At 36.5% G+C, this 18,947-nt stretch overlaps 1 protein-coding gene across 2 annotated transcripts in view; it reads left to right on the top strand.

Moving 5' to 3' along the window:
* The first annotated feature begins 1,051 nt into the window (after positions 1–1,051).
* ATAD2B (ATPase family, AAA domain containing 2B) overlaps positions 1,052–18,947 on the top strand; it is a 59,565-nt gene continuing 41,669 nt past the window's right edge. For both annotated transcript variants that reach the window (XM_017745016.1, XM_017745015.1), the window contains exons 1-14: positions 1,052–1,206; positions 2,661–2,707; positions 3,737–3,890; positions 5,949–6,051; positions 6,592–6,700; positions 7,858–7,974; positions 9,024–9,099; positions 10,889–10,987; positions 11,920–12,031; positions 12,483–12,598; positions 13,360–13,534; positions 14,315–14,403; positions 15,188–15,347; positions 16,281–16,371. In XM_017745016.1, coding sequence (XP_017600505.1) covers positions 5,974–6,051; positions 6,592–6,700; positions 7,858–7,974; positions 9,024–9,099; positions 10,889–10,987; positions 11,920–12,031; positions 12,483–12,598; positions 13,360–13,534; positions 14,315–14,403; positions 15,188–15,347; positions 16,281–16,371 — 1,222 coding nt within the window. In that variant the 5' untranslated portion in view covers positions 1,052–1,206; positions 2,661–2,707; positions 3,737–3,890; positions 5,949–5,973. The remainder of the gene's footprint in view (positions 1,207–2,660; positions 2,708–3,736; positions 3,891–5,948; positions 6,052–6,591; positions 6,701–7,857; positions 7,975–9,023; positions 9,100–10,888; positions 10,988–11,919; positions 12,032–12,482; positions 12,599–13,359; positions 13,535–14,314; positions 14,404–15,187; positions 15,348–16,280; positions 16,372–18,947) is intronic.

Below are 18,947 nucleotides of genomic sequence, written 5' to 3'. Positions count from 1 at the left end.
GGAGTGGGGACATAGGCAGGGAGAATCCTCTCCCTTGACTTGCTGCCCATTTTGCTGCTGATGCAGCCCCGGACACTTTGGCTTTCTGAGCTGCAGGAGCTCATTGTGGGGACACGTTGAGCTTCTTGTCAAGTAACGCCCCCAAGTCCTTCTTCCGTGGGCTGCTCTCCATCCATTTTCCACCCAGCCTGTACTTGTGCTTTGGATTGCCTGGACCCAGGTGCAGGACCTTGCACTTGGACTTGTTGAACTTGATGAGGTTTGCCCAGGGTCCCACTGGATGACACCAAGACTGTTTTGATGAGCTAAAATTTGTAGTTGATAGAATTCTGGTTTTATGTTTTGTTGCAGTAGTTCACCTCAACAGAAGCAGATCCTCTGTAGTTTGCTGTCTTCTCATTTCTTGTGTACAACTCTGAAGTAATCCCTTGCTATGATCTTTGAGTTTCTGTCTCTGTTACCTTCAACAGAAAAAAGGCCCCTTTTGGTACTCTTTAGGTGCTTCTTAAAAGGTGTTAAGAGTAAGCTGTTTAGTGTGCATAATGCTGTTAATGAACATGTTGGACACCTCCTGGCTGTGTGCTGGACCGTTTGACGGGTAGAACAAGGTACTGGAAAACTTACAAGAAGGAAGAGTGTTTGTTTAAGAGTTTAAAGACAAAGACAACATCAATAGAATAAATAATTGCTGTGTTTTTAAGTATCTTAATTTTCCTCAGTTGTTTTCTCTCCTTATGGCATTACTAGCTCTTTTGCAAGTAAGGTGAAAATAGCAGTGTCATATTATGATACAAAAAATACAATGGGTTATAGAAACAATACTTGTTCAGAAATACAGAAAAACTATTATAGAAGTTTAATATTTGAAATTAAATATTTTCATAGTTTCTGTTAATGTTTTCAGAATTAACACTTTTAACATTTTACACAGGTTGGTCACTAAGAGTTTGAGAGAGACTTTCCTTTTACTAAGCTGAAGTTTACCCTTTTCCTGTAAGGATATCGGCAAATGAGCCAATTAAGTATGATCTGATGCTTTTTTTCTTTTCAGAAAGATGAAGGTAGTGATGCTAGTTTGAGTGATAGCCACATATCTCCTCCTGCCAAACGTACCTCAAAACATGCTGATCCTGTGTGCAAAGACAAATCAAAATCACGCAGTACTGGGCAGCGAGAGGAATGGAGCATCTCAGCTGGACAGTCCAGGTAATTGATGCCAGGAGAAGAAGGAACTCATACCAGTTTTTCCTGTTTTGTTATCCCACTTACACTACTTCTGCAGTCAGCTGCAGCTCAGGAGTGTACTTCTGAAGCATGTTATTTTCACACCATTTTCTTCAGTTTAAGACTCCAGGAATGTGGATTACATCAATTCTCTCATCTCTATTTCCTTTCTATGCATATTTGTGCAAAAAATAGAAAGTAATTTTATTTGAGATGCTGTCTGAATGTTAGGTTCTTGATGCATCCGGATTTAGTAATGTAATTGGTATTTTTATGTACTCAAGCTTTTTGACGTTTTAATTAGGGAATCAGTGTTACCATCTTTAGGGAATGGATAACGGTCAAGTTTATTTCTATTGTTGTTCAGCCTAGTAAGTAAATTTTACTGAATATAGCCTCAGTCCTGCCACATTTTTGTAACTTGAAGCTGAAGTGATTAATTTTATTTTATAACTCTGATTTAATAGTATTTTACAAAGCATTCTTGTGTTCATAAGGTTCTTCACATGATTACAAGTAATTATGAGACAGTGTACACAGTATGTTCCTGATCCACAAACTTTCAGTTGATACTGATTCTTTTGTAGATATGTATTTCATATTTATGTACATGTCAAAATCATTCTTGTAATGCTTTGTATAATATAAGAGTGACTCTAAATCACTACTGGACTGCTAGGATGAAGTTTGCTTAAAAGCTTTGTAAATCTCAAAATAGACCTCTTTTGTTTATTTTGCTCTTTAAAAACAGAATGAATTAAATCTATCATATTAATGTGCCATGGTCATTGGGAATGTATTGAAACTCGTGCACCTTCTGTTTCTTTTGTTTATAAGAGTAGAGTTGTACTGGACCTCCTAGAAATGTCAATATACCAAAAGAAATATTTAATACAGCCAGGAGAATTTAGATCATTGTGTCAAATGAAATTTGGCCAGGGTGCTGAAAATCATATTGTTGCTCATTTAGAACCCACCGCAACATGTCTTTGCATCTGCAGTTTTTGTTGTTTCTGCCAAAATCCAAAGCGCTGCGCTAAACAGTGATCTTGAGTCACTAAGACTTTTCCCAAAAGTTTTGTTACTTCTATTGGTTTATCTGAGGTGTTGGAATGATGGTTGCCTTTGGAGAGCTGTACCAAGGTTCTGTTCTGAAATTTAAGGGGAGAGTTAACAGGACAAGGGCATGAGGAAAGATGAGGGAGATTAATCAAAGAGATGCTTTGACAGTTGGGGGGATTCATATAATTGGTATTGAGCAGTTTTGTTTTCACTAAGGTGTTGGGCATGAAGCAGACTCTTCCAAGGCTACGTCTCGCAAAGGTTTTGAAATCAGAGTATCATGGAGCATTTTACAGTCAAAGTTTTATTTTCGCTGTGTCTTCTGCTTGACCTAAGGAATGTTAATGTGATTTGTGTGTCTGATTGTTTCCTAGGTTAACTTCTCAGCCTGGTGCTACACTACCAAATGGACGTAGCTTATGTAAGTGAATTATAGCAAACCTTTTTGTATCAACTTTCACATTAAACAGTTTTATGTCAACAATTTTCAGTGACATATGTTTTTGATAGTTTTACTGATTACTTTGACCATTTTGACCAGAAAAGTTAATGTTTTGACTCAGTTTTCTCCTGTCACCATCTTGGATACTCTTTGTGGATATGGGGAACATTTTTAGATGAAAATCCATTTCTCTTCTCAATTCAGACCTCTTGGCCATGATCTCAGTGTTTTCCTTAATTCCCAAATTACTGTTATGAACTAATTTTGGCCTTCCTCTCCTAGTTGGTCTCTTTAATTTACCTACTCTCTTTGCTCATCTGAAATTTGGCCTTCTGTGGTTCTTAACATTACTTGACTCTGCTATTGCTTTAGAGAGACCTGCCTTGTCTGCAGCTCCTGCTACCTTGAACAGTCTTCCTAAAAGCTTGTACCTTACAAACTTGCCATTTCATTGCTTATCTCAGCTAAACCCACTTGGTCTTATGTGTCCCTTTTTCATCAGTTCTGTCTTGTTTAGTTCTGTGTTGACTCTATGTAAAGTGTTATTTCATTAAGCATATTTGGTACTTTATTATTTATTCTGGTGCCTAAGGAACAATCAGCAGTGGGATCTCTTTGTTTGGCAGCGTACAAAGTAGCTGGTGTAGATTTGCTTGTGAAGTCAATATGTTGTATCTGACCTTTTGATACTGTATTTGAAAGACTTAAGAATTGAAACTGCGGGCCAAATGTGCATTTTAGTGTTGATGTTAACGTAAAAATATTGAATGCTTAACTGAATGCCAAATTTTCATCATAAAATAAGATTATCATCTAAGGAAATAAGCTTGAATATGCAGAAATAACTTTTAAAATAACTTCTTTAGGAATAAAAAAATACAGTTCTTTAGCTCATACTGTGCTTAATAACTTTTGGTTTATTGTCCTTGCTAAGTATTCTCTTACTAATTCTTGTTTGTGAAAATGTTGTTTTCTGCATTTTGAAGTAGTAATACAAATTTCTCTTAGCTCTCAAAAGCCACCCCCTTCGAGGGGAAAAAAAGGGAGATGGGGACCATGCTTGCATAAACGGAGATATAGAAGTCAGAAAAAGTTGTCGGTCCAGGAAAAACAGATTTGAAACTTTGAATCAGAGTTTATTGTTTGATCAGCTAGTAAACAGGTATGTGGGGATACTACAGTTGTATTCACCAAGCACCTTAATGATTTTTTAAAATTAGAAACCCCTGTGTTCCAGTGCCATGTCTGTGTTTTACTGTGGGGATGCATTGAGACAAGCTAGATTGTGGTTTGAGTTACAGCTGGGTCTGTGCTGTGGCTGCCATGGCATGCATGCTCTAAATGCAGAGCAGCTTCCCAGGCTTCCATTGAAGAGTAAGTTACTCTGTGTTTACACCTGGATAAGGCTGTATGTTGGCAGTTACTGGAGAGTGCCTGAGTGCTGTAAATCCACACCCTAGTTTGTTTCTTGGTAACCTGTTTATGTAGTGATACCTTAAATGTCATGTAAATTGGTGATTAGCAGCAGTGCTTGGAAGCATTCTAGATTTTGCTTGTATGATTTTGATCATAAAATATCAAAAGTTTGTAGCTTTCTTTTGTTTTTGTTTTTTACCATTTGTTAATAATTCACATAGGGTGGGTGTCACTTTTTGACATTTACTGTGCAGACAAAGTAGGTCAGACAGGGAGGCATGGTCTGGTCTGAGCATAGGAATGGGAGCCAGAAATGCTTATTTTTGAAATACTATTTCTCTCTAGCCTTGGGCAGGTCACTTAATATGTCCTGATTTTCCCACCTGTAAAACAGGTTTTAACAGTCACATCTGTGAGAGACTGCTCTCTCTAGTGCTGTAAAATGATTTAAACATAAGCATTTAATTGTCAAGTATTATCTTTATTGTTAAATGTATTCTGTTGAATCTTTAATTTAATTTTCTTTTTCATCTTACTCAGTAACTATTTGGTATCAGTTTGCAAACTTACATTGAGTTACATTTATTTTTCTAGTTGCAGTTGAATCTCCCTCTCTTCATCAACAGTAGGAAAAAGTCTACCATGAAGGTTGTAATTTGATAAGATCATGGTACTGAAGTCTCTATATGAGCTTATACTGATAACAGTGTGTCCCATAATCATTGGAGGTTTTTAAGAACAGGTTAGACAAAAGTCTGTCAAGAACTATTTAGGCATTCTGTAGTGTGCTCTTGCCTGGCAGAGCACTTAGACTTTTCCAGGTCCCTTTCAACCCTATTTTCTTTGGTAGCAAACTGCAGCATGATTTTACTTGAAATGGTTCTGTCACACATCACAGATATTTTGAAAGAATTGTTTAAAATTGAGAGGAGCTCTCATAATGAAATTGTGACTTTACTGACTTATATCACCAGAACTTCCACTGTCTTCTTTCTAGGCAGGCTTTCACCCTTTAGATTTACTTTTAAACAGCTTGAAGAAAAGGAAATGAAAGTTTCTGTCTTACAAATATTATACAAATATAGTAAAATTCCAGTTGAAAGCTACTCTTATCACCATGGAGAGCAGTAACATGGTCTTCAGGACAGGTGGCCAAATAATTCACTTGGCCTGGCTAGTACTGTGTCGTTCTCTTCCTTAGCAGTGAAGCATCTTGGCCAGGGTTATTGCTTATATACCGCCATTGTTTTGACAGCTGTTTACAAATACTCGAGAAAATGAAAATGCTGACTAATTAAATAGTAGATGAGGAATGGTAGTGAGGTCAAATTCGGAACAACGAGATTCTAGATGTTACTGATTTAACAAAAAGAAAATCCTTTATGTTCTAGTGTCTTTCTGAGGCCATGGTAAGAAACTGTAAAGCTTATGGGGTGGAGGCATTAATTGCATTCCCAGTATTATAATTGTAGGTAAAAAGCTTTGCTTTCTTATTTTGCAAATTTAATCTTACCTGACACCTAATCTTATGTCTAAGCAGTTGCAAATATATATGCTACAATTTATACTGAGCAAAATTTTTTAAAAAGTCTTTTAAAATGCTACTGTCTAATTTGAACCCCAAACTTTAATAGCATCAGCATTTCTTCTTTTACATACTTCTTAGTTTATATTCGTTCAGTTTTATTATGGTTGGGTTTGTAGTTAATTGATAGACAACTTAAGATGTTGGATGCTATGTCAAAAGTTCTGCATGTTACTGTTTTGACTTTTTTGTGTGTGTTAACTGTTGCATATATTTTAGTACTGCTGAAGCTGTCCTACAGGAAATGGATAATATTAACATCAGGAGGAACAGGCGATCTGGGGAGGTAGAGCGGCTACGGATGTGGACAGATACAGAATTCGTAAGTGCAGAGTTTCTGAGCTCTTGGATAAAAGGCATACCAAGGCAGAGCATGTTTGTTTTTGCAAACACCATACATTTGTCTGTAGCTCTGTCTAAAGGTTTCTGATTTTCTTCAGTGTATACCATTAAACTTGATAAACTAAACTTTGATAACTAAAATTCAGAACTAAATTAATGGATATACACGACATTATGTTTTCTTTATTGACAAATTCAGTCATGCTGTCATGCTGTGCTGTGGTGGTTCTTCTTTGGTTTGAAGCATACTCTGGTAGCTTGGAAACAGGACCAGGGACTATCATCATCTTTTTTCATGAAAATGGCTTGATACTGATGTTACTCTGTATTAGATGGACTAGGTTCTGCCTGAGAGACTTACTTTAGCACTGTTAAATGAGTGCTTTTGTAGTCTACCTGTGGAGAGCTCTGCTGGAAAAACACTTGAGGGCTAGGGATTGTGTGGAGCATTACTTACTGCACTAAGACTGTGAGTGACATGGGACAGTGCTGATGGGAGTGCATGTGAATTTTATTCCAGGAAAACATGGATATGTATTCTCGAGTGAAAAGGAGGAGGAAATCACTGAGGAGAAATAGCTATGGGATTCAGAACCACCATGAAGTGTCCACAGAAGGGGAAGAAGAAGGTATGGGTTGTAAAAAATTGTAGGGGTTTGTCTCAAATACTTACAAAACAAACTTCTTCACATAAGGTAGCAATATATTGCACTACAGAAAGCAGAACAATGCCTGGTTTCTAAATGTTTGTATACTACATTTCCTTCCTTCCATTTTTCATAACACTAAGTCACTGGAGCTTTCCTTACATCCCCTGTAACAATCTGGTGTAAGCCAAGATGTGATGAATGTAGTCTACAACTATGTGTGTTCTAACTGACTTGATGTTTCTCCTGTGCTGAGTGGCAATTACCAGAAAGAATTTGTAATAATTAGGCTTGCATCTTTCCTTTGGGGGAAGGTATTAATTAAAGTCTGTTTTCTGTCCATCGACATTTTAGAAGGCTTGTAAGGGCACAGCTGTATTTGAAATTGTACTTTCCTTTAAAAATCTGAGTGAAACTGGTCAATAGGTTCCAAAATTACTGGGAAAGAGGGGATTGTGGCTGACTTTGATGGCCTGATCAGCATCGTGCTTGGCCTCCTTAAGAAATCAGACTTAAACTTTAGGCATCCATACAGGTTTCAGCATAGTCTCAGTTTTTAACTAAAACTGCTGTGGAAGGTGTGGTGTGTCCCAATGAATAAGAATGTAGTCCTAGTTCTGAGATGCATGGATGGAAATTCTGATCCTGTTAACAGATGGGCCTAGGTTGTGCCTTCATACACAAAGTGTATAAAGTGTATTTCTGTGTTCCTTTGCTTTGTGTAAAAATGATGCTGTAAATCATAAAGTTGTACTATTTTTCATGCTGTGTCAAATATTTGATTTATTGAGGCTCCTATGGAAAAGAAAAGAAATGCATTATCCTTAATTTGAGGGAATATTATTGAAGGAAAAATACAGCAGATAGAAGTGATGTTTGAAGTATTTTCCAGCTAGAGCTGTTTTGAATACATTTATTTTTCTTTTACCTTTCCAGAATCTTCTGTAAAAAACTAGAAGGAAATTTAACAATGTGCTGTAGATTTATTGTGGTCTTCAAATTTCCAGTGATTTGCCAATTAGTGTTAATTAATATATAGGCAGTAATTCTCAGTGACCATTAAAGTGTTAATTTTTTAGGATGAAAGTAGCTCTGACATGAAGTGGAAGTGTTCTGAAAATATTTTTACCCCCCAACAGAGTCTCAGGAAGAAGACGGAGATATAGAAGTCGAAGAAGCTGAGGGGGAAGAAAATGATCGGCCGTATAATCTCAGACAGAGAAAAACTGTTGAGAGATACCAGGCCCCTCCAATAGGTGAGGAACCGGACAGTGCTCATGCTGTTCTGCTCTTCTGACCTGCGGAATACCATGGATGTGGGGAGGGAATAGTTGGATGGCTACTCTTCACCCCTGACCGAGTAACAGGGATGCAGCAGCACTCTGTGATTTCCATCCTGACCTGTTGTGGTTCACCACGTGGATGGGACTGCTGAGACACAGTCTGTCAGTTTGTCAGTGGTGGTGGCATTGCTGCCTCATTGAACTCTGCTGGGCTCAGGGTTGGAGGTGAATGGGGTTTAAGTCAAGAAATACTTGGCAGAAAGCAATCTATTAAATTAGGTGATTACATAGAAAAAATAGTTACTGTTATGCCTGCTTCTCTTCTTCAGTAGTAAGCCTAATTCATAACTGCAGATAAATAGCATAGCAGCAGTTACCACAGATGAGAAATTTAAAGTATTTCAGTTGGAAGGAATCTACAGCGATCATCTAGTCCAGCTGCCTGACTGCTTCAGGGCTGACCAAAACCATTTTATTCAGGGCATTGTCCAAATGCTTCTTATGACAGGCTTGGGGCATCGACCACTTCTTTAGGAAGCCTGTTCCAGTGTTGGACCACCCTCTCAGTAAAGAAATGCTTCTTCCTGTCAAGTTTGAGTTTGCCCTGATGGAGCTTTGAACCATTTCTGCAAGTCAGGATCATAGAATGTGATTTCTCTGATAGAGGACTGCTGTGGTTTATTTGTTCAGAGAAATTTCAAAATGTCCCATATTATCAGCTATGAAGAGGTTTCTGTATGGAGTTTCATGTCCTGCAAATAAACTAAAAATGCTAGTGCCCTGAATGAGTTACATTCTGTGCCATGACAGACACAGCTCTGATAATTTGAGAAGGGTGAGGATGGAATTCCCATGGCTGCATCCAGCCAAGTACAGTGATAGTGACAAAGTCCCCTGCCCAATTACTTCCTTAATTTAAGCTTTTGGAGAAACCAGTGATAACCTTATTGATGAAGTGATAATCTAGCACTTACGTGCTGCATTTAGATTAGTTTATAATTCTTTTGTAATTGATGTTACAGTGCCAGCTCATCAAAAAAAGAGAGAAAATACACTATTTGATATTCACAGATCTCCTGCAAGAAGAAGCCATATCAGGTAAATGTCAGTCTTTTGGTATGTAATTTGTTTGCTTTCCTTTAGTACATTCTGGTAGCTTTTGATTTTTGAACCATTCCTGAGTGAGTTGCACAGTTCATTTATGCATGTGAGTGGGTCTTGAACTGTATCCTAGGTTCAGACCCTGATCAGCATCCAAACAGGAGTGTCATGGCACTTCGTAATCCCAGTAGAAGCTTTGTGCTAAACAGAATGGAAACAGGTGTGCCACAAGTACTGGAAGGAATTCTGCATGGCACAATGTAGCTTTTTCTGTAAGGCTGTATATTTAATATTTAAATCCAGCACATCAGTTTAACAAATATCCCCTTTCTGTTCTACAAAACTGAGCAAAACAGGTTAATGTTTTTTGTTTTCTTTCAGTTCAAATTCCATCCAAGAATTATCAACAATTTAATAAAATATTTAGCAAGCATAATTTTTGACTCTTATGTTTTGTGTCAAAGAAGTCTGGAATGTACCAAGTTGTCTTGGAAACTGTCGGTAGGCTTTATGTAACAAAACAGATGAGATTACAGCTTAAAACATTTTTTAAAAAACAAACTTAATAAAAACTTCAAAAAGACAAGTCTGTCCACGAACAGAATCCAAGTAAATGAATACTAGTCATAGCTGAAACTCTTGTCTTACTGCTTAACTTAATGGCATAGTGAAAATACATAAAGTAAATAAAGTAGTGGCTGAATCTTAGGATTCTAAAGTTTCTTTTTAATACAAATAAGAGTTGTTTTTTTTCTCCTTGTGTGACTTTTTTTGTATAATCTCTGGACTTGTACTTACTATTTATATATGAAGAGTGTGAAAGTTATTACCCCTTCAGTTTTAGCCTGCTCATTACTCAGCCCTCATTTTATCCCTTCTTGTCAAGGCACTGTCATAAAAAGTCTTCCCAATTGCGTGATACTCTCTTTGATATATTTTGAAATGTATCTCATTTTTGGTCATTGAACAGTAAAACTGATAGACCATGTTATCCATTGGCAAAAACAAGTTAATTCAGTGCATTATCATGTTCATACAGATGATGCAACTCACTATATTCACTTAAAATTGAAGACTTTTTACTAGTAGCCAACTTCTTCATGCAAGAAAGTGCTGAATTTTCCAAACCAATATCAAACTCAACACCTTTTTGTACAGACGATTTAATGTACATTCTGTTGTATTTCTGAAATACTCAGTTTTCTGAAACACTGTCATACTTAAATAAGAAATGATTCATTGAGACTTTGGATAGTAATTTTACATGGATTCAGATCAGAAGTACAGGTATTTTGAGGGTCTGTTCTGCTATTCAGAATTAATAACCTCATAAAAAGAGACTATATACTTTGTGAAGTATGGAATTTTTTCAAAGAATATTTAAAGGAAAAACCAAACTGAGTAAGGAGATCTTGGTATGTCTGTTATGTTAGAGGTGCCTAAAGTGGTTGGAAGCTTTCCTAAGTACAGTTGCAGCTTATTGATTGAATATTCAAATCACAGTGCTGAGGTGACGTGGACTGGACCACACTTCTTATGGGGCTCTACTGTCCTAGTAATGTTCATGTTGAAATCAGATAATCGCTGTGGCAGTAAGAGCTGTTGTTCCCCTCTCAGATTATTTTGATACTTAATGAAGCTAGAATTTGCAGGCATCTCAGTACTTACACTACTTACTGATCAGTACTGTTCTTGCCATTTCAGTTTCATTTTTATAGAAGGACCAAAATATGGCATTCTACTCCAAAAAAGACTGAGTTTTCTGTTTGTTTTGCCACTTCCATAGGAGAAAGAAGCACGCCATTCACAGCAGCGATACAACCTCTTCAGATGAAGAACGTTTTGAAAGAAGAAAATCTAAAAGCATAGCCAGAGCAAGAAATAGGTATCAGAACATCCTTGGTCTTTAGAATGGTTTGATTTTATTATTTATCAGAAAATAAACAGAACTAGACTGTAATGTTTTATGAGTTCTGGAGACTTTTGATTCTGCCTGTAATTACCTGCAGACATGGTTTAGGAGGAGTGCTGGTTATTTATTAATACAGATTTTGGAGTCTTATGAGTAGATTAATTAATACTAGTGATAAAAAGATGGAAATACAGGAATAGCTGTTTGATTCAGTTGGGTTATAAAAGATAACTCCTGTTGGTTAAAATATTATCATCGGTGTAACTTGGTCCCAGTTAATTCAGTTGTACTCCCAGCTCTTCCCTCTTCCTCTTGTGTAACAGTTCATGCGTTCTACACACCCAGTGCCTATTTTTTTGACCTTACATGTATTTAGCAGTAATCTAAAAGTGGAAGATCTGTAAGTAAATCTATTCACCTCCACAGATACCTAAGTAGGAAAATTCCGCAGGAAATAAAATTTTCCTCAGCTTTTTTCCGTCTCTTCCTGTCTGCCACATTGCTCCCTTTTCGATCACAAGGAATTCAAGCAATGTACCAGAAGTGTAGTTCTGAGTGTAACCTGTGCCTTACTGGTACCTTTCTTCCTCCCTTTACCTGTGTAGTTGGCCTGATGTAATATCTGTGTAGGGGCTTAAAGGAAGGAAATACTGTTTCATCTGTGTTTAATCAAAATAATCTGTCCAGCCTGGTTCTTCAGATTGAAATATGTGTATGGAAACATAAAACTATATTAAGGAACTTCCAGATACGTAACCATGATTGCCACAAAAAAATAGATTAGTTTTGTTTACCAATCTGGGAAGGTTATCTCTTTATGTAGTAAAAGGCATTTAATCTCTTGGTTCTTCTCCTCCAAGCAGTGAAAAAAGAACTGTATTTGTTTGGTGTTTGTTGTTGAACAGGTGCCTGCCTTTAAACTTCAGAGCAGAAGACTTAGCTAGTGGAATCCTTCGAGAACGTGTGAAAGTTGGGGCAAGTTTGGCTGATGTTGACCCTATGATTGTTGATAAATCGGTAGGTTTTGTTAGAGCTTTTTATCTTCCTTCCCTCAGTTATGCATAAGCAGAATTGACCACAGCCTCTTATTGAGTTTGAAGTAAATTCATAAAAAGCTCACTGATATTTTTTATTTTATTTTATTTTATTTTATTTTATTTTATTTTATTGTTACCAAAGCTTTTGTCTGTGTTTTTTGGACTACAAAGCATTTGCTCTGGGACTCAGGCTGGATCTTTGTAGATGTCCAGGCGTCCCTGGCACAGTTAACTTGCAAACCAGATAAACCTCCTGTGGGCAGCCAAGAGATGACTTTCTCAACTGTTTTTTTCACACTTCAAAAATTCAGGGAATTCCTGTTGGTCAATGCAGTATTTTTTCTAATTTGTTTTCAAATGTTTTATAAATAAAGGTGCTCTTGTGGAACACTGTTACAATATAAACTTTGTATGCTTTTTTTTCCCCTAAGGTGTGTTTTGATAGTATAGGGGGATTGAGCCATCATATCCTTGCACTTAAGGAAATGGTAGTGTTTCCTCTTCTCTATCCAGAAATATTTGAAAAATTCAAAATTCAGCCACCAAGGTAGGTGTATGTACTCTTACTGTTGCATTTTTTTATTAAGCGCTGAAGAATTGAAAACACATAGGAGATTGATTCTTGCCCTGAAGGGTTTTACAGTTCAAATAGATTTATGTGTTTGCTACTCCACTTGTCTCAGAATATGTAATAAGCGGGATGAAGAGTTAAAAAAATCTAGTTTATTTTTCTTGTGGTAGGACAGTAAACTTTGTGATTTGGTTAAAGAAAGAATTCTCATGTGTTCTATTTAGTAGTACCTTGCCTTTTTTTCCCATTATGTTATTAAATATTTTACTAGATCAAGCAAAATGCTGATGTTTTTCTCAGTAATATTATACTGTGATTTTAATATTTATTAATCAGTTATCTTGCTGTGTGATTTAAATGGATACATGGTATCTAAGTAAATTGACATTGTGGGGATATTTTTGTCACTTAATTACTTCATTCCAAAGAAGTAACAAACGCTGATTAAAGTGTTACCTAACTTCTAATATTTGAAGAGGTGGTATTTAACTAATGTAAAAGAAGACTTTGGAAACTTAATATGCCTTTGATTAATGTTCTTTACAGATCAAAGTTTTACTGATTTGAAAGCATAAAACAATCTTAGATTTTATGAAGTCATGCTAATACACAAAATAATAATACGAGATCTTAAGTCTTTCTTCTCCAGGCTCCCTGTCTTCATTTTAAAATTTGACTTGGAGTTTTTCAGGAGACGTAAAATAAGTTTGTGACTGTGTTGATCCATTTATCTTCAGGGGCTGTTTATTCTATGGTCCTCCTGGAACAGGTAAAACCTTGGTAGCTAGAGCTCTAGCTAATGAATGCAGTCAAGGAGACAAAAAGGTGGCTTTCTTTATGAGGAAAGGAGCAGACTGTCTCAGTAAGTGGGTTGGTGAATCTGAACGTCAGCTTCGACTCCTTTTCGATCAGGTTAGAACAAAATACGTTTTTTTCATATGATTTCTCTGTATGTTGTATTTTGTGGTTTAGGTAGCCAAAGGTATTTGCAATTGAAACAAATAACTACATTTTCATAAATTAAGCAGGATTTTACCAAATGGCATACTTAGACAATAAGAATAGAGGAATTCTGAGTAGTTTTTCTTTCTCTGGAAACTTAGAGAAAGAAGTCTCTTGACTTGTCCATTAAAGAAGCAAAGTAGTTTGGGTAAAAATTGGGGAAAAAAAAATCAGTCAATGAGTTTGAGTTTGACTGGCATGTTCAAAATAAATGCTACAGGGGGAACTGCATGACTGCGTTGGTTGTGTGTCTATTTTAATGTTCTTTTTTGGCTTAGAAGAGATTGGACAGAACAGAGAATCACACAAAGCAGTAAAATGCAGTAGCTCAAAGAAGAGTAGCTGTCAGATAGAGATGTCTAAACAAACAGATTGTGAGCAGATAAGATCATGTTCTCTCTAACTGACTGGAAGGTGTGTGTTTGCTTTAACCTGTGCAGCACCCAGTAAAACTGGTACACTGGTGCCATCTTGCTTACTCGAAGCAGACTGCACTCAGCTTTGCTTTGAAACACTGCTGAATTGGAAATTCAGTTTTCATTTCAGACTTTACACTTTTTAACAAAGATGTCTCAGTATGTGTGTTAGTTTAGCATGTTAATGCTTTCTAGTGAAACCAGTTTTCAGTGTTGATGGATAAATCAGGAATTAACAGTGAATTCAATTTTTGTTTTATATATTGCATACCAGGCATACTTGATGAGACCCTCTATAATCTTTTTTGATGAAATAGATGGCTTGGCTCCAGTTCGTTCTAGCAGACAAGATCAGATTCACAGGTAATATTTCTTCTATGCTGCCTTTATCTTTGTATAGGGTACCTTATCTAGGTAAACTCTTAAATGTAATTTTACTCATTTCCCAGGAAAGGTTTTTACTTTTTCTGAAGCCCACTTACACTAGAAAGGACAGATTGGTTTTCTGGTGTTGAAAGTCATCTTTTCAGTCCTTCTGGCAAACTGTAATTTGCTGGGAATTGAATTGCAGTGACAATTACCCTTGAGCCACATTATTGACTGCAAGATTTCCACAGCCATTCCTTGGTTTGCTGTTTTGTGATGTAAACAGATTATCTGTTACCAGCCCAATAGAATAACCAGTTGAAAAATTTTATTCTAACATGATGAACTGTAATGTTCTATCAATGAACTGAACTCACCTGTGATTTTGATTCTAGATGGTGTGATGTACAAACATGTCTTGTGTTGCTATAGTGTCATTTTTTAAAACATTTTTTACAAAATGTTTGCTGCTGGCTGAAATTCTTCATAGCTGCTTTCAATCTCAGTTTTGGTTCTGGGTTTTGGGCTCTGTTTGGCAGCACACTTGTACCTGTCATTCTATAGGTGGTAGTATCTATGTGTCCATCTCTGCTGAGAGAAATAGGACAGAAATTTGGGGCCAGCAGACCAGGAGGTCAGTGGAACATATGAGACTTGAAACTGTTGTGCACCTGTTTGTAGCTTAGCTTTTTTTCTTTTGAACTTACTAATGTTGCTTTTGAAAATGCAAAAGTTCTTGCAGTGTTCCCTATACTTTCTTATTCTGAAAACTCTCTTTTAGCTCTATAGTGTCTACTCTTCTTGCCCTCATGGATGGACTGGATAATAGAGGTGAAATAGTTGTAATTGGTGCTACAAACAGACTGGATTCTATAGATCCTGCACTCAGGAGACCTGGTCGCTTTGACAGGGAGTTTCTTTTCAACTTGCCTGACAAGAAGGTAAAACCTGGAAAGGAGATTTATTAATCAGCATCTTTAGTATATTAAACATTTGAATGCCTGACAGCCAAGCTTATGAAATAAAAATATTTATTCTTGCTTGTAAGAATGTTTAATTTTAGTAAGATATTTTTAGTACAAACAGATTATATACATAAAGTTGTATTGAGCTTCACATCTTCAGGATATAGCTAAAACTAAACAGAGGTAAATTATTCACAATAAACTGAATTGCTTATCTAAAAACTATGGATTGGTATAATGAACCCTATTTGGGGCTTGAAACTTATGGTAAAGGAAAATAACTTTAAATCTTGTCGACTTCTAAGCACGTAAAAAATGTTAGATGCACAGCCAGATTTTACAATGTTGACAACAGAAACATTTCAGTTCTTTATTCTAAACTTACATAAACTCCGCCATAATACTTCATGAATTTATACTTAGAATTAATTTTATTTTCTTTCTGGATAGATGTATTTGGATTTTATAGAACTTTTAGCTGGAATCGTTTTGGGATTCATGTTTATGTGCTGTGCTACTCAGCAATACATTAATTGGTGAGGCCTTTGACAGTAGAACCTGTTAACCATAGGTGCAGTAATTAAAAATGAAATTATAAAACTATGACAATTCCTAATAGAACATAAGTTTTGATCAGTTCATGTATAATAATGTTGATTAAACAGAAATTAAAATGTGGAACTGGTGAAACAAATACTGCTTATATATGGAATTAAAAAAGAAGGGAAAAGCTTTGCTCTTCAGAGACTTTTGAGTGCTAAGTTCTATTTTATGTGTCTCAGTTACATCAAAAGCAGGTAAAGTAACTATAGATGCACATGAATAAATAATACTTTTTTCTATGACATGGTTTTGGCTTGCTAGTTTTTTTAATCTCATTTTCTTTTCTTTTTTTTTTTTTTAAATCAGGCACGAAAGCACATTTTGCAAATTCATACCAGGGATTGGAACCCCAAATTGTCAGATCCTTTCTTAGGAGAACTGGCTGAAAAATGTGTTGGTGAGTATTATGATGTTAGTACTTTTACTGTAGAGGCTTTCTCTTCTGTGTAAAACTTTGAAGGTATGTTAAATGTGTCAAGATTTTCTTTTCTTTACCTTTCTAAACTTCTGTACTTTGAAAAACACTCTTTTTGTAGTAACAAAATACGTTTCTGTCTTACTAAAACACAAAATGAGTCGCTAGTAGTGATTTGAAAATACAAGTGTTTCCTTTCTGTAACATCACTGTCCTTATATAGGATGCATACCCTTAAAGAGAAGCAAAATGAAGTTGGAATTGGAATCTTCAGGTAGACTTCCCATTAAATTAGATTATTACAAAAGAGATAGGGGGACTTGGGAGTTTTTCTGTCTACTTATTGAGGAAAAAAAATCAGTACTTGTGTGTGGGGTTTTTGTTTTTTGTTTGTTTTTTACTGACTGGCATGCTCTCCTCTGACATAAATCCAGCAAACTAACCAGTCTTTCTCAAGATGAATTTTTTTTCCAGATTGCTAGCACAGAACAACCTCAAAGTGTAGACATAGGTAGGGGAGAAAAAAAACCACCACACCTTGAATACATTAAATACACCTTTGGAGCTCACAAAGATCTGCTGTACTGAATGGAGGTTGGTTGTTCAAGATAAGCCTGCTGTTTAAATCTAATCAGAAATAAACCCAAATATTTTTGTGAATTTAACAGAGGAAATGACCTTAAAGCACACACCACAATATCTTCTCAACAATTTGTCATGCAAGGATACATTCTCTGTCAGTCATCTGCTTGGACGAGCACTGAAGTTCTCAGAAAAAGGACAGTCTCAAATATCTGTGCTTTGGAATCCATCATCAGGGAATCTAAGAACTTTAAATTGAACATCAGTCCATTCAGTCAGCTACAGTACATCCGAATTATCCTCTTCATCCACAGGGAGATCTCTCATCGAAGCAGCATCCCTCCGCTTTTGATGCACAAAGACCTCAACATCTTCTGGTGAGGAGAAAACAACTATCCAGCAAATTCCAGTTTAAGCTTTGCCGGGTATAGGACAGCACATGACAAACCCGTTCCATGTAAATTCTGCTTGAATTATGCAAAGATGTGGTGCTGCTTAGTGGGAGAGAGGGGAATAGATGGGAAAGAACACAGATGTTTTTTTAGAAGTTCACCGTATTTTTTCATTGAGGGCACACTATTTTAAAATTTCAGACAATAGGGAAAGCCATTTGTACATTTTATTGGAATACCTTCTTTGTGCTCCATAAAGGCAGTCAGTTCTGTGGAAGTCAGCTAACAAAAAGAAATACCCTTTTCTGTTTTCCTTGGCTTTCCTGCTCTCCAGATACTGTATACTTGACTTCCAGTCTGTATCTTGGAATTTAAGTGTTTCCATATGTCCAAGATGAAAATCTTTGGGGTATTACAAAGACTTTTCAAAACAGCTGAAGTAAGACTGGTGTATCTTCTTCACCTTGGGATTGCCTCATCATTTCTATAAGTAAAAGCTGCAATAATGATTTAAACAGACTTTCCAGGTTCTTTGTGGCCATTACCAATGGGACTCATTGGTACACTTACATGTCTGTGATACAGTTTATACCCGTCTGCTATTTCCCCTTGTGTGCAGGTTTTCTTTAAAAACAACCAACCTTCCCCTCCAAAAACAACACTCCCTCTTCCCCAAGTAAAAGCTGCCTAGACTTTGCCAGGCTTTTGGCACAGCATGGTTGATACCTCTCTCCAGTTCAGCAGACTTGGCAACACTTAACTCCAAGCTTTTGGATCCTAATGAAGAAAACTGCTGAAATACTCCCAAAGCAAATGATTTTGGGGAAGCAGGTGTATGTGCGACCCAGAACTTCTTAAGATCCAGGGTTGTAATTAGAAGGAAATTGGAAGGGAAAAGCCCCAGGACTTGCCAGAAATAGGTTATTTCCTGAGGGTTGATTTTTGTCCCAGGTGTTATGGATTACAACGTTTTAGAGGATTTCTGAGTATGTGAGAATTAAAGACTCCACTTCCCTGAATGGCCTCATGACTGCAATGTGTGTGAGATGAAGTGAAGCAGCTTGGGGACAGCACAGCATTGCTCAGAAGACCACACACACATGTCTTATTAGCACTTTCAGTAAACACACATAATTACTATGTTTGTTCTCCTTACTGGAGACGTGTCCCAGATACCCTGAACTTTATAAATCCTTTCTTATCTCTTGTGCTTATTCCCTTGTTTGGAATGGTAACTTTCTGTAGGCAGAGAGACATACCTACAAACTCAGTCTTGCAGAAAACAAAACATACTAGCAACTAAAAAAGTGTGAATTCCTCCATCTGGCATCTTGCAGATGAATATTTTTACAATATAGTAAGGGTTATTTAAATAACATTATTAAATAGAATTATAAAGAAGCAAACTATCATGCTGAAGATGCTTGTTAAAAATATTCTGTGCTTATTATTGCAGGAGCATTTTGTGGCAAAAGGATAACGTTAGATTTTTCTTTCCTATCCTCACGTAATGATGAAGGAGGAGATTTTGGCATTAGCATTCCTGTTTTTCACAATTTTTTAAAATAAGCCTAGTAGTTATTT

The sequence above is a fragment of the Corvus brachyrhynchos genome, unplaced genomic scaffold, assembly GCF_000691975.1.
Source record: "Corvus brachyrhynchos isolate BGI_N302 unplaced genomic scaffold, ASM69197v1 scaffold116, whole genome shotgun sequence".
Lineage (NCBI taxonomy): Eukaryota > Metazoa > Chordata > Aves > Passeriformes > Corvidae > Corvus > Corvus brachyrhynchos.
Note: the sequence above shows the minus strand (reverse complement) of the source record. Positions and strands in the feature narration are given on the sequence as shown.